General features: G+C 36.2%; 11 protein-coding genes across 11 annotated transcripts; 3 read left to right on the forward strand and 8 right to left on the reverse strand. All coding sequences in view use genetic code 12, as the record gives it.

Moving 5' to 3' along the window:
- Positions 1-105: 105 nt before the first annotated feature.
- Positions 106-1,284, reverse strand: DEHA2E09240g (DEHA2E09240p; the record flags this gene model as incomplete). Its single annotated transcript, XM_459710.2, has 1 exon — positions 106-1,284. One exon carries the CDS (start codon positions 1,282-1,284, stop codon positions 106-108), a length of 1,179 nt encoding a protein of 392 aa, XP_459710.2.
- A 312-nt stretch (positions 1,285-1,596) lies between these two features.
- On the forward strand, positions 1,597-2,535 carry DEHA2E09262g (DEHA2E09262p; the record flags this gene model as incomplete). The annotated part of the gene is made up of 1 exon (XM_459711.1): positions 1,597-2,535. One exon carries the CDS (start codon positions 1,597-1,599, stop codon positions 2,533-2,535), a length of 939 nt encoding a protein of 312 aa, XP_459711.2.
- Positions 2,536-2,589: 54 nt separating this feature from the next.
- On the reverse strand, positions 2,590-5,907 carry DEHA2E09284g (DEHA2E09284p; the record flags this gene model as incomplete). Its single annotated transcript, XM_002770404.1, has 1 exon — positions 2,590-5,907. The coding sequence occupies one exon, from the start codon at positions 5,905-5,907 to the stop codon at positions 2,590-2,592; it is 3,318 nt and encodes a 1,105-aa protein (XP_002770450.1).
- A 371-nt stretch (positions 5,908-6,278) lies between these two features.
- On the forward strand, positions 6,279-7,094 carry DEHA2E09306g (DEHA2E09306p; the record flags this gene model as incomplete). Its single annotated transcript, XM_459713.1, has 1 exon — positions 6,279-7,094. The coding sequence occupies one exon, from the start codon at positions 6,279-6,281 to the stop codon at positions 7,092-7,094; it is 816 nt and encodes a 271-aa protein (XP_459713.1).
- A 69-nt stretch (positions 7,095-7,163) lies between these two features.
- DEHA2E09328g (DEHA2E09328p) lies at positions 7,164-8,978 on the reverse strand (the record flags this gene model as incomplete). The annotated part of the gene is made up of 1 exon (XM_459714.1): positions 7,164-8,978. The coding sequence occupies one exon, from the start codon at positions 8,976-8,978 to the stop codon at positions 7,164-7,166; it is 1,815 nt and encodes a 604-aa protein (XP_459714.2).
- A 506-nt stretch (positions 8,979-9,484) lies between these two features.
- On the reverse strand, positions 9,485-9,997 carry DEHA2E09350g (DEHA2E09350p; the record flags this gene model as incomplete). The annotated part of the gene is made up of 1 exon (XM_459715.1): positions 9,485-9,997. The coding sequence occupies one exon, from the start codon at positions 9,995-9,997 to the stop codon at positions 9,485-9,487; it is 513 nt and encodes a 170-aa protein (XP_459715.2).
- Positions 9,998-10,178: 181 nt separating this feature from the next.
- Positions 10,179-10,976, reverse strand: DEHA2E09372g (DEHA2E09372p; the record flags this gene model as incomplete). The annotated part of the gene is made up of 1 exon (XM_459716.1): positions 10,179-10,976. One exon carries the CDS (start codon positions 10,974-10,976, stop codon positions 10,179-10,181), a length of 798 nt encoding a protein of 265 aa, XP_459716.2.
- Positions 10,977-11,110: 134 nt separating this feature from the next.
- Positions 11,111-11,224, reverse strand: DEHA2E09394g (DEHA2E09394p; the record flags this gene model as incomplete). The annotated part of the gene is made up of 1 exon (XM_002770405.1): positions 11,111-11,224. One exon carries the CDS (start codon positions 11,222-11,224, stop codon positions 11,111-11,113), a length of 114 nt encoding a protein of 37 aa, XP_002770451.1.
- Positions 11,225-12,101: 877 nt separating this feature from the next.
- On the reverse strand, positions 12,102-12,329 carry DEHA2E09416g (DEHA2E09416p; the record flags this gene model as incomplete). Its single annotated transcript, XM_002770406.1, has 1 exon — positions 12,102-12,329. One exon carries the CDS (start codon positions 12,327-12,329, stop codon positions 12,102-12,104), a length of 228 nt encoding a protein of 75 aa, XP_002770452.1.
- Positions 12,330-12,983: 654 nt separating this feature from the next.
- DEHA2E09438g (DEHA2E09438p) lies at positions 12,984-13,154 on the reverse strand (the record flags this gene model as incomplete). The annotated part of the gene is made up of 1 exon (XM_002770407.1): positions 12,984-13,154. The coding sequence occupies one exon, from the start codon at positions 13,152-13,154 to the stop codon at positions 12,984-12,986; it is 171 nt and encodes a 56-aa protein (XP_002770453.1).
- Positions 13,155-13,692: 538 nt separating this feature from the next.
- DEHA2E09460g (DEHA2E09460p) lies at positions 13,693-15,530 on the forward strand (the record flags this gene model as incomplete). Its single annotated transcript, XM_459717.1, has 2 exons — positions 13,693-13,810; positions 14,578-15,530. The coding sequence occupies 2 exons, from the start codon at positions 13,693-13,695 to the stop codon at positions 15,528-15,530; spliced, it is 1,071 nt and encodes a 356-aa protein (XP_459717.2).
- Positions 15,531-16,816: the final 1,286 nt, after the last annotated feature.

The raw sequence follows: 16,816 nt of genomic DNA on the forward strand, positions 1-16,816 counted from the left end.
TTCGGAAGTATGTCCCTTGCGACCTCGGGATACCTCGGCTAATACACTTACAGTGTTTCTAACAATATATTCACATATTTAAAGTTTCTACTATATAGAAGTGAGTTACAATTTTGAAGCCTTTTGCTTTCTCCCGGCTTTCGCAGCTTTCTGTTGTTCAGCAATAATAGACATTTTCAAATCCCATTGACTCGTCAAGATTTTACTCTTATTCCCGCCATATTTAACCTCTGGATCATTAGGTCTATTCTCAATGGCAGTGGCAACTCTTTTCTTAATTGTATCCTCGATGATTTTAACTATAACATCCGGTTTGTCTCCGTTAACTAAGTGCTCGGCATTAGGAATGTCTATTGTATCCAACAAATATTCTTTTGGTACAGCATCACGAACAAATGTAATGCTCTCTGGAGGATTCCACGTAGCGTTTTTGCCGATAACATGAACAATTGGGACCTTTATTTGTGGAAATATTGCCATAACGAGAGGAATTGATAATCCAGCAGAATAATAGGTGGTCATTTGATTTGGTGTAGATGCTTTGGTCATAAATTTAGTCTTCTTGGTTTCTGGATCAATGAATGTTGCTTTTTCATCTTCCATGAAATCTTTCAAGACTTCAGGATGAAATGACTTGTAAATCGAAAATTTTGTAAAATATTCATTATACTCTTTTTCACTATTAAATTTGTCAATTAGTATCGAAGATAATTTGGAGAAAATTCCCAAGAAACGTCCATCTGTTTTTGGATCCATATACAAGACCCCTTCGATTGGAATAATGGTATCAAACAAGCTTGGCTCGTAAAATCCCGCTATAACGGCCATATATCCACCCAACGAATGTCCAATCAAAATATTCTTAGTGGTGGCATTATTAACGAATTCGTTCGTGCTTTGTTGCTCGTGCTTAACTACTTGTATAATGTCTTTACCTCCGTCTTCCCACTTATAAACCCATCCTATCTTACCTTCATTGAGTAATGATGAATCGCCGTGTCCGATTGCGTCAATTGATAGAACTGAATTCAAAACCCACGTTGATGCTGACTGGGAATGTTCAAACAATTTCTTAATATGATAATTCCAAAGCGACTTGTTCATTCCAGTACCATGGGCAAATATTAAATTGATTTTGATCTTATCTTTAGAGATAGTTCCTTTGGTATTTAGGTACTTGTTGTACACAACTTTCAACCTATCAGTTGATAATATCGTACTACCAGGTCCCCTTGGAAAAGCGGCATCTGTTGTTTTCTTTTCAAGCGTGTATAATTCCGACATAATAGTTCTACTTTTACACTTCATTATATTTCATATCGGTTGCACCGATGCTTTTATAGTAAGATCTCCGCAATTTACTAGCCGAGGTTAATTAAGGGCAGGGTTCCGGAACTTATTAATAAAAGAATTATCCAAACCTATAGTTTTCACATATATCTTTAACTACACCATCGGAGATTGTTGACAATAAGTATCAACACTTATTAAATTGTGATTAATCCTTGTTAATACTGAACGAGATTTTTTTCAGTGTGGAGCTGAACGTTAAATTTTTTTTTTCAATATTAAAATTTACTCTATTTCAGCATAATAATGACTCTACCATCATCTAGCCCGATTCGTGTATTACGTACTATACAGCAAGTTAGACAATGGAGACTTCTGTGTCTTTTGAATAGAGAATCAGTGGGGCTTGTACCAACTATGGGAGCTTTACATGCTGGACACTGCTCGTTAGTGTCACAATCGCTCAAGGAAAATGATCGTACAGTAGTTTCGATATTCGTTAACCCATCGCAGTTTGCTCCACATGAAGATCTTGAAGCCTATCCTAGAACCCTTGATACTGACATGGAAACCTTATCAAATTTCAAGGGTAAACAAGTAGATGCTATATTTGTCCCCAAAATCTCGGAAATGTATCCATCAGGAATAACTTTGGACGTTAATAAGCAAAAAGGTGCTTTCGTTTCTGTTTTGGGCTGTTCAGAACAATTGGAGGGAGCACAAAGACCACAATTCTTTCGTGGTGTGGCGACTATAGTGACTAAGTTGTTGAATGTTGTAACTCCAGATCAGATATATTTTGGTCAAAAGGACGCTCAGCAATACGTCGTAATTAAAAACTTGGTGAAGGACTTATTGATTAATACCAATGTGCGAGTTATGCCGACTTCAAGAGAGTCGTATGGTTTGGCGTTGTCTTCTCGAAATGCATATTTATCTGACCCGGCCAAGAAAAGAGCTGCTGTCATATATGAGGCATTACATACTGGCGAAGAATATTACAATAAGCATTCACAAGGAAATCAGGTCAAATCATCGGAGATAATAGAACGTATCATGCCAATATTCAATGAGGCAGACTTCGAATTTGAAATGGAATATCTTGCCGTAAGTCATCCAGAATCTTTAGAAAATTTAGAATACGTTGAACCTGGAGTCGGCGCAATTGTTTCTACTGCCATTAGAGTTCCTAAAGAAAATAGCGATGAAAAGATCCGATTGCTTGATAATATTTTACTTAAATAATTCATAAATGTGTATAGAATCTTGTATTATACAGCCTGAATATATGTATATAAATTAAAACGCTCGTCTTTTGTTGAATTTGCTTTTAGTGATCAGATTGGAATTATTATTCCTCTGCCTTTTGAGTTTCTTCTCTTGTAATTTAGCTTGGTACTTAATTCTATCTTCTTCTAAAGATCTTTCTAATTGAGTTGGATCCATTAAATTAAAATCAATATGGCCGCATAATCTTGCCTGAACTTTAGCTGATACCTCAAAAAATATGTATCCAAATTCTAATAGCCATAAAGGATCAACACTAGTGACACAACTCATATATTCCCTATTCGTCAAAATCAATTCGTGATAAACCACGTATGTTGGTGCCATACTAGTACCCCCATTTAACGCTGATGTCGGATGCAAAAACATTTTCATATAATTATGTCGCAAATGAATATATTCTGAATTCCCAGTATTACCAATATTAATCTTCATTATCTTAGCCAGTTGCTGATAGAATGCAGCACAAAGACATTTTCTAATATCTTCATCTGATCGTGATTTTAAGAGCTTTAATCTATTTTTTTCCATGATAAGCAATAATTGGTTCTTAATGTCTCTAGCTCTTAATAATGATTTACTATGGAAAAAATTCCTAGAACACCAGTTCGTCAATCGTTTCATGTTCATCTGCGGCTTCTCTGAGTGTGATTTCCATTGGTTGTAAACATTAAGCAACGTTAAATGATCTGATTCTGATATTGAAAACTTCTCACGAATAGCATCTGCTTCGTTCGCTCTTTCTTTCGGTCTATAGAAAACTGATGGTACCGATAACATAGCTACGATAATTATAATTTCTTCTGAACAGTGAAATTCTGAATTGCATGATAATAATATTAATTTCGACAAAGCGGGTTCCATGGGAAACCTTGACATTGACTGGCCTAATTGTGTTAATTCACCGCAATTATCAATAGCACCAATGCCCCATAAATCATATAGCGAACAACTAAGCAAATCTTTTGGAGGTGGGTCTAAAAATGGAAAGTTTGGAACATCCTCAATCTTTAAAGATTTCAATTGCAACATCACATTACTCAAATTGGTTCTTTGTATCTCGGGAATTGGCTGTAAATACATTTGTTCTTCAGCAGATCTTTCAGTATATAATCGGTACGCAACACCTGGGCCAGTTCTACCAGCTCTACCACTACGTTGTTGAGCATTTGCTATTGATATCGGGATCACTTGCAACATGTCCATTCCCAATTTCGGATTATACACTTTTGACTTAACCAATCCTGTATCAATGACGTATTTCACACCATCGACAGTTAATGACGTTTCCGCAATATTAGTAGCCACAACAACCTTTCTTCTTTCCAAGTTCGTTTTGTTGAATATTTTCTTTTGCAAATCAGCAGGCATTGTAGAGAATATGGGAAAAATATCTAAAGGCGGAGGATTATCTAATAAATCAAGTTTTTCCTGTAGTAATTCACAGGTAACCTCTATATCCTCTTGACCAGTCATAAAAACCAAAATATCTCCATCATTATTATTAGATTTTGCACTATTTTGCAAATGAATAGTTAAAACTTGCTTAACTGCTGTTTCAACATAATCGGTACATCCACTTTTACTAAATAATACGTCAACTGGGAATGTCCTCCCAGGGATGGTAAATTGAGGTGCATTTCCAAAATATCTCGTGAACCTGTCAGCATTCAAAGTTGCACTAGTAACAATCAATTTCAAGTCTTTTCTTCTTGTCAAGAGCATTTTAAATAATCCCAATAGTACGTCGGTATTCAACGATCTTTCGTGGGCTTCATCCATAATAATACACGAGTACTTGTCCAAATTTGGGTCTACTAATATTTCTCTTAATAAAACACCTTCTGTCATATATTTTATAACTGTCTTGCGGGGGTTGGTTTTATCTTCAAATCTAATCGCAAATCCTACCTCATCCCCCAACTTGCAATTCATTTCTTCACTAACTCTTTTCGCAACAGACATAGCAGCCACACGACGAGGTTGGGTACAACCTATCATTCGATTTTTGCCCAGTTGTTCTAAATTTGAGCCAAACCCTTCTTCGTACAAGTATTGGGTTAATTGTGTAGTTTTACCAGAACCTGTCTCTCCTATTACCACAGTTACTTGGTTTTCTGCGATGGTTCTTAATAAATTCTTCTTGACAGCAAATGCAGGTAAAGAACGTCTCTGTTGTTGGATTATTGCTTTCTCATCTTGAGTCTCTATTTCGTTCTCATTTGAAAATTTGTTTTCATGCAATTTTTCATTACTACCATTTGCTTTATCGTGTGTTTCAACGCCCAACACGTTACCTAATGCCGTACCACTAAGAGTGGACCTTTCTTTAGCTTGTTTACTCCTTTCATTCTTAGATTTTCTCTCTTTAACAACCATACTTCCTTGTTTAGCCATTGAAGCTAATTCAGAATCTGGGTCTTTGATTGGAGAAATTGTTGGCCCAATCCCTCTGATCTTAGAGTCGTTCCTGTCATGTCCAATTTGTAATGACAAGTATTCTTTTGAATCTTCCAAAAATGGCGGAATGAAATAGTGAGATGTAATTGGTATACGTGAAAGGTCCTGCGACTGATCTTGGTTATGGTCATAGTCATAATACTCACCAGTTATATCGTCAAACCCTCCACCTGTGCCTTCAGGTATATTAAACTCTTTAGGTCTTTTGAGACTCGAGATTTGTTTTGTTGTTTCAGTAAAAACTTCGTCCTCAAAATCATCATGAAGATCATTATGATCGAGCTCATCTATAGTATACCATTCTCTGTCATTTTCTAAATCATTGTCATTGTCAGAAAATTCATCAAAAGACCGAGTTTCTTTTTGTAACTCAGTTTGCTGTTGCTTTTCCAATTCTGCTAACTCTGAAAGCGAAAGCGTTGCATTCTTATGTTTGGTATTGGCTGAAATATCAGTTTTTTGATTTGATTCCTCACTCTTGGGCATAGGCATTATTGGTAAATGAGTTTCATCTTCCTTTATTCTCAATGCATCCTCTTTTTTAATCTTTTTAAATTTGAATTTCGGTCCTTCTTTTGCCTTGGTTTCATGTTCTTGATTCGAATCTAAGGAATCATCAATCGAAAAGTCATGTTTAATATCATTATACAGAGGTAAATTCTTAGATCGTATCTTCTTGAAATTGGTTTTCCGTAAGTTAACCTCTGAACTTGGGTTTAAATTATTTAATTCTTCTTCTAGCTCTTCGTTGTCGTCAAAAGATAATGCAAATTTTGGCTTTTTACTGCTCCTGTCGTTTTTCTTCTTTTCCAAGCTATTATTAGGTCTTTTAGGTATCTTCGCATTACCTTTTTCTTCCTTCTCTTTCATCAAACATTCAATGGTACTAATGTTGTCATTAATCAATTTGTAAATCTCCTTTCCAACGCTTTCATCATTTTCACTCGGAAACCCCAATGCTTTTGTATATATAAGAAATGCAGATATCGAATTATTCTTCAAGTAAAATTTGACAAGTGTATCTGTAAACCCTTCATTAACAGGCTTATTTAGATGTAACGATAATGTACGTGTAATTAAGGATATTATATCATTATTCAGCAGCATTACTTAATTGGAGTATAATTGTAGAATCCTAAAATTTTGAGATGCTCTTCTTTGATAGAAGTGAGCATTATCTACAAATCGTATAATCTTGTAATCATTTTATTTGATCTTGAAGAATATGCCCAAACTACGCCATGAATATCAAGAATATAAACAATTTAAATAATAGATTATCTGTCTACTTTATGCATCATATATTTGTGAAAATACGAATGTCTCCGTCGCCTACTACAACGAAAGAGGTATTTCATTTATATCAGAATTTTAAGAAGCTTGGTGGATCTTTAGAATATTTCGAAATAAGTAGAGGTAAAAATGGTCTCAACACATACAGTAATGAAGTTTCCTTAATATATAATCCGTCTTCTCAGTTGTCGCAACTAGATCCGTTTAATGGTACGAACAAAAATATGAAAGAGACAACTGCTGAACTATTGGCCTTGCGGACCAAATTAACAGATACAATACATTCTATTTGTGCTATACCACGATATTCATACGTAGAAAATGATGAACAATACGTGAAAGGTGAAATTGAAATACCGTACAAATTCAGGTTGAATAGGGATGGTTTAAAATACGACAAACGGTATTCAATATCGACATCAACTGTAAATAATCAATTTTGTTTCATTTCACCAGCTCCTACACTTGAAAACGATGATAAAAATATTATGAATGATAGCATTATAACAAATTTCAAAAGTCATATGAGACATAATTTTCAAAAATTCCATAAGTTTGACAATATCACAATATCGCCAGCCATACCCAATATAAATCATATAATAGGTAGACAGAAACTAGATCCTCTCATAAAACAAACAGATGGTATTAAATATAGCTCTTTAATGGATCTTAATTCGGATATAAACACTATGGGAGCCGAAACGGGAATAAATTTAAAATTACAAAGACTATCTCTTGGTTTCACCGGGTTCTATGATTAGTATACGTAATATTTAATATATAATGTACATAATAATAAAAAATTAACAATGCAATATTATAAAAATTTTCTAATTCTTAATAGTCAATTTATTAACAGATTCTAAGTCTTTCTCTAAGACATCGTTTAAATGATTTAAACCAACTTGTTGTTTCAAAAGCAATTTGGATAACTTATTAATAACTTCATCATTGTTCTTTCCATCATCGATAATATCCTTCTCGTTGTTAGGTTCTATATTATTTCCATGAACATTATTCATCGAATTTAATGACGAGTCAAATTGATAGGATAAATCTTCTGAACGTTCTTTTAAAATCGCTAATCTTGCGAACACGTCGTTTAATTTACCCAAAGATCCATTTGGATCGTTTAACTTTTGGTTTAATAAATCAAATTGTTTAGAGAGTTCCTCCTCTTCTGGTAACAATGGATAACCCTTCAATTTTAAAATTGCTAGAACAGTAGCCAATCTTAAAAGCCTCCTCAGTAACTTAACATGCCTTGCTTTGGCTTTAAGTATTCTTGTCGTATTATCTAAATCGTGTTTTGATGATAGAGAAGATTGTTTCTCGTTAATTCCGTTCAAAAGAATTCTTGATTTTGCTACATGATCCAATTGAGTTTCAATCCTTTGAGCTACATCTGTAAAAGAAGTAACCTTAATAGGGTAATGATGGGGACTGGGTCTCTTTGACATTGCATTATCCCAATCTTCGGGAGATTCGTTAGACGGTCTTTGTTGGCTTAAGAGAACATTGATTTCTTGGTCATTCAATTTATTGTAAAGATGAGTTTTCAAAGCACATTTTGCAGAATTAGGGTCCCATTGTTCTTTTATTTTTATTAACTGATCATTTATAGCGGGTGTATAATTGTTATAATTTGATGCTGCATTAGTATTTGAATTCAAATTCGCATTAGGGTTGTTAAGGCTTGGATTGTTAAGCTTGTTGGTTGTATCAAATAACGGTTGCGAAGTTTGATTGGAGGCTTGGTTTTGATTACTCCAGCCGAAAGATGGTTGTTGATTATTCGTTGTATTTTGTCCAAATAATCCTCCTGATTGTTGAGAATTTGGGGCTTGTTGTTGTTGTTGTTGTTGTTGAGTGTTACCAGAGCTGGAACCGAATAGACCACCACTTCCTGTATTCATATTCGCCGTGGCATTATTACTCGATCCAAATAATCCACCCCCTGTCGAGCCACTAGTATTATTGGAACCAAAGAGACCACCTCCAGTGTTGGACGTATTATTGGAGGACCCAAATAATCCACCACCTGATGCTGGTTTATTTCCAAACAAACCACCAGTAGCACCTGTGTTACCAGAAGTAGTAGTATTATTAGCATTATTAGAGCCAAAAAGGCCCCCTCCAGTATTCGAAGTATTTCCTGAGGATCCAAATAACCCTCCACTTGTATTTGTTGATGCATTATTAGTGTTATTGTTAGCATTAGCATTAGAATTTCCAAATAATCCTCCACTGGCATTAGATGCCGCACTATTTGCATTATTCCCAAACAATCCTCCACTAGGCGCCAGCTGATTAGCGTTATTTTGTGAACCAAATAAACCACCGCTAGCTGGTTGACCTGTGTTGCTACCACCAACAGGGTTGTTATTTGATGCTCCAAAGAGTCCACCACTGGCTGCGTTTGTCGAAGAACCCGGGGCATTGGTGTTATTATTCGACCCAAAGAGCCCACCACCGCCAGTATTGGCATTTGTCGAAGTATTACTACCAAAACCAGTATTCGTTCCTCCTGGCGTTGAACCGAATCCTGTCGAAGCAGGTTTTGCTCCACCAAACAACCCACCTCCAGTATTGTTATTTGAACCAAAGAGCCCACTACCTGAGCTATTAGAAGTCGATCCAAACATGTCTTATTATCAATTGATCAATTTATTACCGTGTTCTAGTTAGAGATGTAGTTTATTTTATTTGAGGTGAATTTTTTCAGTGAGATCAATTCTACGATTGCTTATATAAGCCCGACCCAGATATAACTTAGACCATGTTTCTTAACATGAATATAGTAATGTTTATTAGTTGATACGTAAATATGTAATAATAAGAGATGGGTTGGATTTCTAAACAGTTGAACAATGTGAATAAAAAGATTTTACTAATAGTAATAATAAGAAATACTCGAAGAACAAAAAAGATATCTAGCCATCAAAAAATGAGGTTTAGAAATTACTTGATCGACAGCAGGGATTCTTAATATGATAAATGCATGATAGTTTATGACTCTTTCTAATAAGATAAGACATGAATAAGAAGGTTCAACATTTCTTCCTTATGGAAATTGAATAAAAAATTTTTATCATCCTTTTTCAAAGTGTAGAAAAACTTCTAGAAATAATATAGTTCATTAAATAGTGTTCTAATTATTAGCTTCCTTTGCTTTCAAAAACTCGGCGGTCTTGGCCTTATCTTTGGAGGTACCTTGGTAGATTGGATTTTTGTTTAAGTGGATTTGGTTTTCAACGTCAGGAATCTTCTTTTCTAACTTCATGTTTTGGAAAATACATTTGTTTAAAACTGATTCGGAGTTTCTACAGTGGCCCAGTCTATGGTTTTCTTGTTCCAAACATTCGTAATGTAACTTGAACTCGTCAAAACAGTATTTATTTATGTCGGATAACACTGAAATGGCACATCTGGTGACTCTTCTTCCTTCTTTTAAACATTCTAAAGTACCTCCATTGTTTTCGTCTTTACACAACATGAAATCATCATTATAAGGTTTACATTTACTACCAATGAAATAAGAAGCTGATAATAATGGTGCAGAAGTGGCTCCAACTTCGTCAACCTCTGGGATATCGCTTGGTAAAGTGTTCTTATCAACGTTTTCCCAATTATGTCTTCCAATGAAGTAATCTCCCAATACCATTTTAAATTTAGATTGATAATCCTCTAATACTAAAGATAACTGAGCTGAATATATATTTTCATATTACGTTATAGTCAACTTAATTCGTCGTCTCGTGGTTGGTGCTGGAATTTACGAAGTAAAATTTCGCATAGTGTGATGTTGCGCGTAAATTATGGTACATATATCTATAGATCTACAGCTATATACTAGACAGTTTTGCATTCATAATGGCTATGAAATCCCGTTCATGTCCCGTTATCTTGTAAATATTCAACAACTCAAGTATTACATTCTGGTTGGATATTCTTTTTGATTTAAAGCTGGTTAGCATTTCATCTAAGTAGCCTTTAAATTCGAACTTTAATGACATGATCTTAACCTTTAAATTCTTATTGACGAAGGCAACTGAATTGTCACGCTCGTTTGACGTTATTAATGCAAAAAGTTTACTTAAAGATAAGTATAGGGCAGTTAAAGTTTTCAATTTTGTTACCAACTTGACATTTTCAGTATTTAAGTCATCAAGATTTAGTATATTTTCAAAATTATTCACATGATCATTCAATAGAAGACAAAGCTTTATCTTCGTTTTCAATTCAATTAATTCCTGTTTCTTCTCTAGTGAGTTCACCACTAAATCGTTGGAAGTTTGAAAATGTTTTCTAACCAGCGATAAATTAGAATTGAAATTCTGTAAATCAATCTGGATATTGTGCATCAATTGTAACCCCCCATTAATAGACTTTCCTAGTTTTATGAAATCCGTGTAGTCGTTGTTAACTAAATCCAATAATTCGTTGTTGAGGTTGTCTAGCAAATGGGTTAAATCCTTGATCAATGAATCTATGGAAGTAAACCTGTGATTTTGATACAAAAATTCATCTACTTGAAAATTATCACAATTCAATTCTTGTTGGAAGTCTTCCCTGTTTATGGTCACAGGATACGGGAATTCTTCGCCGTTGATATAGTTTAGCTGATAATCGGGTCCACTCATTCAATGCTTGCCAAGATGTATTAAAAATCTGAATGTTGGTATAATAGGAATGTTTGCTTTTGAGGTTATAAACCACCTGAGATTAATGATATCCTGTGTTTTATGAACTTGTACTTATTCTTAGGAATCAAGGTCTATCTGTTAGAGAGCTTTACAGGATCAATATTGATCAATTTGTGATATTTCGTGTACAGACCAATACATGGGTGGAATAAAGCTGGATCTACAATTTTGTATTGTTGTTGCATTGAATGTAAAGCATATTCAAGATCAGATTTATAAACTCATAAAATGGTCTAGATGGTCATAAACCTGTGGTTTGAATAATTTGAAATCTATTATTAAAATTTATCATTTTTGAATAATTCACAGAAATTCTGAAAAATTGTAGCAATCTAGCAGTAGATACAGTATGGCACACAAAAAAGACTAATTTTGTCCTCTAGACCCTTAACTCTAACTACAATAATGATTTTAAATTGTAATAATGCAGGTGAATTTCAGCACAAGACACATAAATGTTTGACTACAAAATGATAATTAGGGATTTCTTAGTACATTAGACAACACCATGTTCTCTTATGTGTAGCTATCATTCAAAACACGAAGAACGCAATCTATATCGTGCGGGATTTATTTTATTTACTTTTCCAGCTACCAATTGCGATTGTTTTTAATCATGCTTGGGGAAGAAAAGCAGTTGTGATACTTCATGTTGCCGATATATGGTTGCAATACGAAAAATAATACTCACAATATTTCTACAAGCTAGCCTTTGAATGATACTGGTATAAGAAGTAGGTCATGCAATATTCTGAAAACCGTCCATTTTATTGATGTTTAGGATCTTCAATTGAGCAGCAGGTTTAGAACTATTTTGTAGTAGCCTAATCTAGTAATTACAAAATCTTGATTATGTAGAATTGCATGAATTTATTGAAACGTAAGATGTTATTAGAGCATGGCATATCCTTAATAAATAACAATAACTTATACAATAGAAACAAGAATCCAGAAAACTAACGAGAGCTACTATTACAAGAGCCATATAACATTTGATGAACACAGAAGCGCATAATGTTAGATGGGGTTATGAAGGCGTGCGATTTAAGGTTTTCTTGGAACTTAAGGAAGCTCAATAATTAATGTTTCGACCAGAGCAATAAACTGCAAACACAATAAAACCGATCGAACAGACATGGGGAACAAGGTTCGGCTTAAGCCCGCAAATGAGCACTCCATGCGTACTACCAGGGTATAATCAACCGTTTTGTAACCATCTGTCCGGCCTGACCGACTACCGGCCAATCTAATGTGTGTTTCCGTAATATGCGAAACTGACTTTAATGACATACTGATAGTGCAATTTTGGCTATCGCACAATCACTCCGGCTCATTGTCATGTGAAGAACAAAGCATACAGCAATAAATACATCACGAGCGTTGACTATCTTGTGTTTGAGATTTCACTAAGCGTAGGCAGTATAGAGTGGGGGATCTTGGTCTACATAAAAATAATTCTCCTCCTAAGTGATCATCATGATCTATATGTTAGAAATTGAATACGGTCTTCCTGACCATGCTTTTTATTATAAATACGCTATACAACAACAAGGGGATTATGATGTAATTATTTTTTGGTGAGTGTTTCCAGAATTGGCCCACAGGCAGGCATACTAAAGCTAATTTTGGTGGAGTCACAAAATTTCCTAAAAAGAAATGTATATACCGGACACACGAAATTTCAGATGCATGAGTTCATGCAGAAAGAACTTACTCAAAATTAGTTAATCTACATATACTAATAGCCAAAAGAGTGCACTTTTAGCCATACCGCATGCTGCTTCAAACCTTTAACTAAGTCCTAATTTCACTGTATAAGTCAACATGGCCGGGCGAATATTTACGGTCAAGATTTGAATCTCGGCAGGGGATGAGAAACGTCAAACGCCCCGCAGTGCTTGTGCAGTTTGTAATATTTGTAATAGCACCATAAATATCATAAAATCAATGCATGGTAATTGATGGCATTGGCTTATTGATCGTAGGGTATGGAACAATCGTTATACCGCGAGCGAAGCGTTCTCTACCATGTTGCCGATTGTAAAGGCTTCCAAACACAATATCGAATATAAAATAATACTCGTGACAGAATGTATTTTTTCCCGCATCTTGCATTACGGTGTATTTTTTGTTGTCCAATCGAACAAGCCTATTATAGTCGTTTTTGCGCTGGAGATATATGTATCTGCGAACTAGCTTAAGGCGTTTATGCAGTATACTTATTCCAGGACCAGCATAGTCGAACCCATTTATATCGAATTTCTGTACTGCAAACTCTTGTCCTCAAACAATCCCAGGTGTACACTACAATGCAGTCCGCTATTGCATGAATCGCTGGATTGACGATAGAGGCAGTGATGCCCACGCTTCCCAACTCGAGATGAAGCTTCTGATATGACGTATAGTATTTCGCTTAACCGTTCGACCACCAGAACCGATCCCAGATCCCTGCGACCCGCTTACGATATCTTTGACCATATTACAACAGGTATATAATATAAGCAACGTATGTAGGTTACATAATTATCTTGATCATCCATCACCAAACTATTCCGTTACAAAAGGCATTTCAATACCATAGCTATGGCCGTTGAAGCACAATTTTGGTTATGTTGGATATCTTTCTCTCCCTGGCTAGTGCACTTCACCTTCTATGCTTCTCATCGTGGATTTAGCCCACTTCGACGATCGTTTAGTCATACCAACATCCTCACTTTACTATGAATCACAGCTTAGACCCTCGGATGATTCTTGTGACGTCGTTTATAGTTGTAGGTTCTGTTTCGACCCAGGCACACAAACGTTTCCTGAGCAAATTTTTGCATACCGGCCTAACACATTGGGAGTTCTTATTGAAACCTTAAGCATGTTTGCTCCATCAGGACGAAATCCGTACCTTACTTTGGTGATGTATAGTGTCGTGCATTTACTTAAGTTCTCAGTTGACGCATACGTTGCTGAGTTTCAATAGGTGTCTCCGATTGATGCATTGTTTCTATTGTTATTACCGTCACCATATGCCTAAATTCCGATCCCTGGTGCTCATTCTGGGGGTAATACAGCCACATTGAAAAGGGCAAAAATTTTCATCAAGCACGACCAGTTAATGAATTAGGTCCGATAGTATAGAGTTCTTAATTACTTCATTGGAATCAATATATATTTAATCGAAGGAATATCGCTATTATTTTATCATTTCAAATTTATTATTAAGAAATTGTTCTATACTTATTACATTTTTTTTAATTAATTTGTTTTAACAGATAGAGTGAACTTGTTATAGCGTTCTTTGTCAATCATAATTTGAGCCATACAGAATAGATGTCTACCGCAGTTTATTATTCCAACCATAATATACCAGTTGAGGACGTGCACGCTAGCCATACGTTGCCTTCATTATCTCAGATTATGCCTATCAACCAACAGCAGAGCCAGCAAAATCAAGAAAACCAACAGAGCCAACAGGCGATAGGAAGTAATGCCGAGCAAATTAGCCCTACCTTTGTGAATATTCCTATTAACCAGGGAAGCTACCTAGCTGGAAATGCAGATCAGAAGTTTGTATATCAGTCACAGCCATCTCCCGATGTCTTCTCGCAAAGTGGTAGCGTATCTCAGCCATCATCTGCTAATACCACGCCAGCATCGAGTCTAAGCGTGGGGAGTCAGTATGTGGCACCTGCGTCAGCACCTGTTGAAAAATGTACATGTAAAACCAACACCAATCGTATTCCCAGACCTAGAAATGCATTTATATTGTTCCGTCAAAAGAACCACCAGCTGGTATTGGAAGAAGGAAGCGTGATAAGAACCAACCCCGATGTGTCGAGAGAGTTAGGTAGAAGATGGAGATCACTTTCTGTGCCCGAAAAGAACCATTGGAACAAGTTGGCAGAGGAAGAAAAAGTGGCTCATGCTAAAAAGTACCCAGGCTACAAATACACCCCTAGAAGAAATGGTAAAAATAAGGGGTGTCCAGCTTGTAGACAGAAGTCATTGAAGCAACAGCAGGTACAATTGCACAACCAACAAATGTATCAGTTACAACAAGGCCAATATCAACAGTACATGCAAATGCAACAACAGCAACAGGCTGCAGCCAATTTACAGACTCCGATACCGCAAAACATAGCGTCCAGTAACCCTAATGGCCAGCCTTTGGTTAATGTCCCATTGACGCAGTTCATAGTACCACCAAACCCTTATCCGCAACAAAACTTCCAATTTGCGTTTAACAACGATATGAACGTTATTAACCAACAGCAATTGCAGCAGCAATTGCAACAAGATAAGGCATCTCCTTTGTCTGTAATTCCAGGCCAAGTTCCTACTATCAACCAAGCAAATTCTGACTTTTTGAATCCTGTTAATGCTTCGCAGATGCAACTAAACTACGATCAAAATCCTCAATCTGCGAGATTCAACTCATTACCAACTCCTATGGGCTCCAATTACGGATTTGAGTTCGGTAATATGCATCAACAGTCGTAAACAACCCCAACTTCAATCTGACGTTATCTTACGTAGTCCTTAATTATGTCTGGAATTTAATTAGGGTAGATGTTTGTTAGTTGTAAAGTTATTGTATTTTAGTTATTTATTAATGTAAGCTCTATATTTTTACGAAATTAGCTCCTGGCTATGTCTCTGTAACGTCTGTCAGATCCCTGTTTCTAATTGTCCTCTTGGTGGTATCTTCTTTGCCTACAGATCGAGATCGGCTTCGAGCCATATCGTAATGGCCACGCCCTTTTCTTCGCTGCTTAATCAAATAGCCTCTATTTGGTTCCTGTGCAGCCATACGTCAAAAGGTTAACATTCTACACCATAATCGCTACCACTAACGTCAGATATCAACTGCGAATTTACCTTGATAGAATCTTACCTGGAACCAGGATACGTGCCAGCATCGCACGATTACTATTTCTGATAACTTTTTCTGTTGACTTGGTAGAACCCCCACGCAGCCAAATTTCACAAGCGTGCTGCACCTCTCTGCTGCTACTGAGTTTCCATTAAGGGGCATATGGAATTCGAATGTAAATGACCAAATATGAGGCGGGATTTCTATGCTGCGAATATCGGATAGACATGCGCATACTTGATTATATAAGCGGGAGCCACCGCCAGTGTCTCTTGGGTTCATAAACAGTCAATGAAAATATGTGTCTAGATGTCGCAATGTCGTTATAAATGAAGCTATATTGCCTAGTACGGGCCGCTGCAAGTATTGAGAGATATGCCGGATATTTCAGTAGTGAGATGCATATATGAGCATATATGCACATATCAGGACATACAGAACGTTTGAGCCCTGCAATATAAAACAAGTCCGTTCCACAGCTATTGTGTTTGGTAAATAATAGGGGATGCATTAAGGGTAATAGGCTGAATTCGACGTTCATAGGAACAAATTGCGACTACTGATCTCTGCTAGTATAAGCCAACATGTCATTTCAGTAGACGCGAAAGGCCGGAAATAGAGATATCCATACGGACGTTTGTTTCCCTCAAGCTAGAAGCTAAGGGAATTCAGATTAATTATTGCGGCAGCCAGAGGTGCAAGGCGGGATTAGGTAGTAAAATTTGTACGTAGTTTTAGTCGATAGACATCATCTTAATACCGTCTACTTGCCGATAACGCCGCAAAAAGGGTGAGCGAGATTAGCGATATTATAGATTTTAGCGGCTATTTGGAGGGGGAGCGACTGCTAGGAATTAGTAGCCGACTACGAGCCCCAGCTACACCTTGAATAGTCTAGAGCATTCATTGCAAC

Source organism: Debaryomyces hansenii, assembly GCF_000006445.2.
Source record: "Debaryomyces hansenii CBS767 chromosome E complete sequence".
Taxonomy (NCBI): domain Eukaryota; kingdom Fungi; phylum Ascomycota; class Pichiomycetes; order Serinales; family Debaryomycetaceae; genus Debaryomyces; species Debaryomyces hansenii.